General features: G+C 43.9%; 1 protein-coding gene across 1 annotated transcript; it reads left to right on the top strand.

Annotated features, from left to right (window-relative positions):
• The first annotated feature begins 1410 nt into the window (after positions 1–1410).
• Positions 1411–3758, top strand: GDF5 (growth differentiation factor 5). Its single transcript, XM_030213481.1, has 2 exons — positions 1411–2020; positions 2890–3758. The coding sequence occupies exons 1-2, from the start codon at positions 1411–1413 to the stop codon at positions 3756–3758; spliced, it is 1479 nt and encodes a 492-aa protein (XP_030069341.1).
• Positions 3759–4181: the final 423 nt, after the last annotated feature.

Genomic DNA, 4181 nt, shown 5'->3' with positions numbered 1-4181 from the left:
AAAGGTATCATCTTATTTTCTTTTCCATGTTTTATTTTGTTTGATTTCTATTGATAACCTTAAGAGTGGACTAACACGGCTACCACACTCCTCTACTTAAAACAGCACAAAAAAAGGTTCATAATATCTTTAAATATCCTTGACTTTTACAAACGTATCTCACTTCTGTAGAAAATACTTTAAAATACTCCAAGGTAACAATTGTTCTTCAGATTATTTTCACATTTTGCTCCCCTGCCGCTTTACTTTACTTCTGCTTTTGAAAGATGTGATTTTTTTTTACTTTCAGCAGAATTTCCAGTTGCAGTGCTGCAGAGAGCAGGCTTGGGGGCGCTGCTGCTCCATCTCAGACCAAACCCCCTGCAGACGTCCCAGTGAGCAGTGCAGGGATTTGCTCGCTATGATGCCTGGAAAGGGTTCTTCAGAATTTCCCTCTTGGCTTTGAGCACTGAAAATTCATTTTAAAGCAGGCATTAAGAGAACATTTCTGCAATGCACTTGTGCAACCACATCACCCTCATCTTTCTTTTCATTCCAAAGATGTGGTGATAAATATTCCAGAAAGATGAGGGCTTGAAGTGAAAGAAGGTTTGTAAATAATAAAAACATTGCCATGTTGGCCCTACATTTAATAAAAGCACTCTGGTTTCCCTTGGACTGCAGAAAATGAATCATAGCCCCTGCTAAAGTCTCTCAAGACCCTAAGCCCGCCAGCCAGTCCTGCAGAGAAGCTTCAGGCTGGTGCACATGTGTGAGAAGGGAAGGAGGTCCAGTAGGCACAGTAGGAAAAGTGTGTCCTACAGAGCTCTCTCACATAGCCTATGACTCATGGTACTGAAAGGGGAAATACACCGCACTTAAATTAGTGTAGACAGCATGACATCAGAAGGTAATTAAATAGGTTGTTTTGGAATTCCAGTTCCAATTCCTCAGTTCAGGTTTATAAAAGATCTCAGAGCACCTGCAGGCCTGTGTGAGAAATATTTTTACTGGAAATAATTCAAAACTTTTTATTTGAAAAAAATAAATAAATAAAAGAGGCAGATTTTACACAGAGGCAAACGTTAGGTCATTCTTCCTTCTTGGAAAAAAAAAACCCTTCACTTTTAAACAAGACTCCTTCAAGTTTTCAACTAGTTCTGCAGGAGAAAATCAGGAGGTGAGCTTCACCTTTCCAAAAGTCCTTTCCAGCTTGTCACCACAGAGTGGAGACGTGCAGGGAAGGCAGAACAGAATTTCCACTATGGGACTGCGCACAGACCTTCAGCTTACAGATACAGAGGGTCCAAAGCTGAGAAGCAACCACTGGTTGCTGCCTTTAGTTTTCTGTCACTTGCATGATTTCTGCTGTCAGCCTGGAGAAAGCGCGTCTGATTTCTTCTTTGGTGGCACTGGAAGGAAGATGAGAGGATGAACCTGCCGGGGCCTCTCCATGTCCTGCTTTGGCATCTTGCTTGGTTCTATCTGGATCTTGTTCCTCCGGCTCTGAGTCATTCTGAGGTAGGACGCAGCCAGCCAGGAGATGTTCTTGGATTATTAAAGTCAGAAGAAAAGAAGAGCCTTTTACCAAGAGCAAGAACCTCCAGGGCTGAAAACCATGGGCAGGGGTCTGACCCTTCAAACTCTAGGCCCAAATATGCCATATCTCAGACTACATCCCACCTGAATAAAAGCCATGAGCCCCCCAGATTGCTGGGTAGAACAGGGAGCCCATATGGTAAGCTAGTTCACTCTCTAAAGAGGCAGCCTTCGGTGAGGACTGTCACCCCGACAGTGCAGGACATGAGTAGCAAAGCCTCAGCTAAGAGAGTCCTTGAGAATATCGATTCCAGGGTGGAAAGCCCTGGCATCCTGAGGGACAGTATGAAGACACACCGGCATCCGTTAGTCATTCCACATGAGTACATGCTGTCCCTGTATCATACACTGTCCCATGCTGGGAAGAAAGGGTTGAACGGAAGTATGAAGATGGAGGCTGAGCTGGCAAACACCATAACTGGCTTCTTAGATAAAGGTCAAGGTAAGGAGTGTGGCTGGGTCATACGTAACTGTCTGGAAGGCAGAATGTTGACATACTAAAAAATGGGCTCCTCAGGCCTGTACTGGGGATGCACCAGCCAGTCGGGTTTTCAGCATATCTCCAATGAATGAGCATTAGAAATTTCCATGCGATAGAGACGATGGATATATTAGAAGGAATGGATCCTAAGGAGCTTAGCCGAGATTAGGTGGCAGAGCCGGTGGCGGGAGGCGGGGATGGTGCTGGGCAGACTTATACGGTCTGTGCCAGAGCCGGTGGTGGGAGGAGGGGCTGGTGGTTGGGAGGCAGGGATAGTGCTGGGCAGACTTATACGGTCTGTGCCCTGAAAAGGACAGGTACAAAAAGTAGCACATGTGAGTTTATCTTGTTGGGCAGACTGGATGGACCATGCAGGTCTTTTTCTGCCGTCATCTACTATGTTAGTTATCTCATGTATATTTGTTGTGGGTATCCTGAAAAACTGTGCTGTACATTCATCTTTATATATCTGTCCTCTTTCCTCTGCATAGCACTAACTTACTGTATAGTGACCCTGGCTGGGCAAGATTCAAGCAGGTCAATATTTGAAGAGCACCAGATGGCACTGCCCCGAGTGTCTCCATGCTTAAAATCTCCAGAGGCAGTATGCATATGCTCCAGTATTCTATAAATAGCCCTTTACATTTGTGCATGCAATTTAATGGAATAATGAGCCAAATAGTGTCTATAACTGGGCCCTATCAATTATCAGTGCTAATTCTCAGTCATTAAAATCTACGCATGTAAATTTACACATTCAGATCTGCAGGTAAAATGAAAAGTGAAGCAAAAATCCCATAAAGTTCATATTTTTGTCTGTTTGTTTTCAGATGACCGAGCTCCAATTAGCAGAAAGCAGAAATACACTTTTGATATCAGCACTTTGGAAAAAGATGGTTTGCTAGGAGCTGAGCTACGAATTCTCAGGAAAAGGTCCCTGGACTATTGGAAGAATCAGCCTTCTGGGAAGTCTTACCAACTAAAGCTGTACAGCTGCCCCATTACCAGGCAGCCTTCCGTCCTCTTTGATGCTCGCACCATCAGCGCTGTAGACGCTTCAAAGTGGGAAGTGTTTGACATCTGGAAAGTCTACAAACATTTCAGAAACTCTGATCAGTTGTGTTTTGAGCTGGAAGTACTGGAGAAGGGGAGATCCATTGATCCAAGAAGCATGGGGTTTAACAGAACAGGGCAACAGATCAATGAAAAGGCACTTCTCCTGGTTTTTGGCAGGACTAAGAAACGGGACTTGTTCTTTAATGAAGTCAAAGCCAGATCTGGGCAGGACGATAAAACTGTTTATGAATATTTATTTAATCAAAGAAGGAAGAGGAGGGCTCCTCTTTCAGCTCGGCAAGGAAAGAGACCTGCCAAGAACCCAAAAGCAAGATGCAGCAAGAAACCCCTTCATGTTAACTTTAAGGACTTGGGTTGGGATGACTGGATCATTGCTCCTTTGGAATATGAGGCTTATCACTGTGAAGGGCTTTGTGAATTTCCTCTTAGGTCTCATCTGGAGCCCACCAACCATGCAGTTATCCAGACATTAATGAATTCCATGGACCCTGAGTCTACACCTCCAACGTGCTGCGTCCCAACACGACTGACTCCCATCAGCATTCTGTACATTGACTCTGCCAACAATGTGGTCTACAAACAGTATGAGGATATGGTGGTGGAATCATGTGGTTGCAGGTAGCACTGAGGAAAGAGCAAAGCTGATGTGACATAGCAGATAGCACAGAGCAGCCCTAAACACCCTGACTTCCACGTTCCTTTGCTGTGCACCTGCTGTGGTTTGAAAAAGAAAACTGGAACTATTAAACTATGGCAGACTGACATGCAGCAAGTAGGGGGGCATTGACGCTGAACATGTAACAGTAACTCTTATGAATGGAATATTTCAAGGTGTTGCCTGCAGTTAGACTTTTAAGGACGAATTTTCATCTTCTGAATATTAAATGTTTGCTAAAATGCAAAAGGTGAGAGAGAGGAATATATTCTATAGATTTCAGGGCGATGCCAGGTTACTGCATCTCACATCTCCCAAATTCACTCAGTATATGAATTCAGAATATATTTCTCGACTGACTTTGTATAGATGATTGCTAAAAGTATTAGC

This window comes from Microcaecilia unicolor, chromosome 8, assembly GCF_901765095.1.
Source record: "Microcaecilia unicolor chromosome 8, aMicUni1.1, whole genome shotgun sequence".
Taxonomy (NCBI): domain Eukaryota; kingdom Metazoa; phylum Chordata; class Amphibia; order Gymnophiona; family Siphonopidae; genus Microcaecilia; species Microcaecilia unicolor.
Note: the sequence above shows the minus strand (reverse complement) of the source record. Positions and strands in the feature narration are given on the sequence as shown.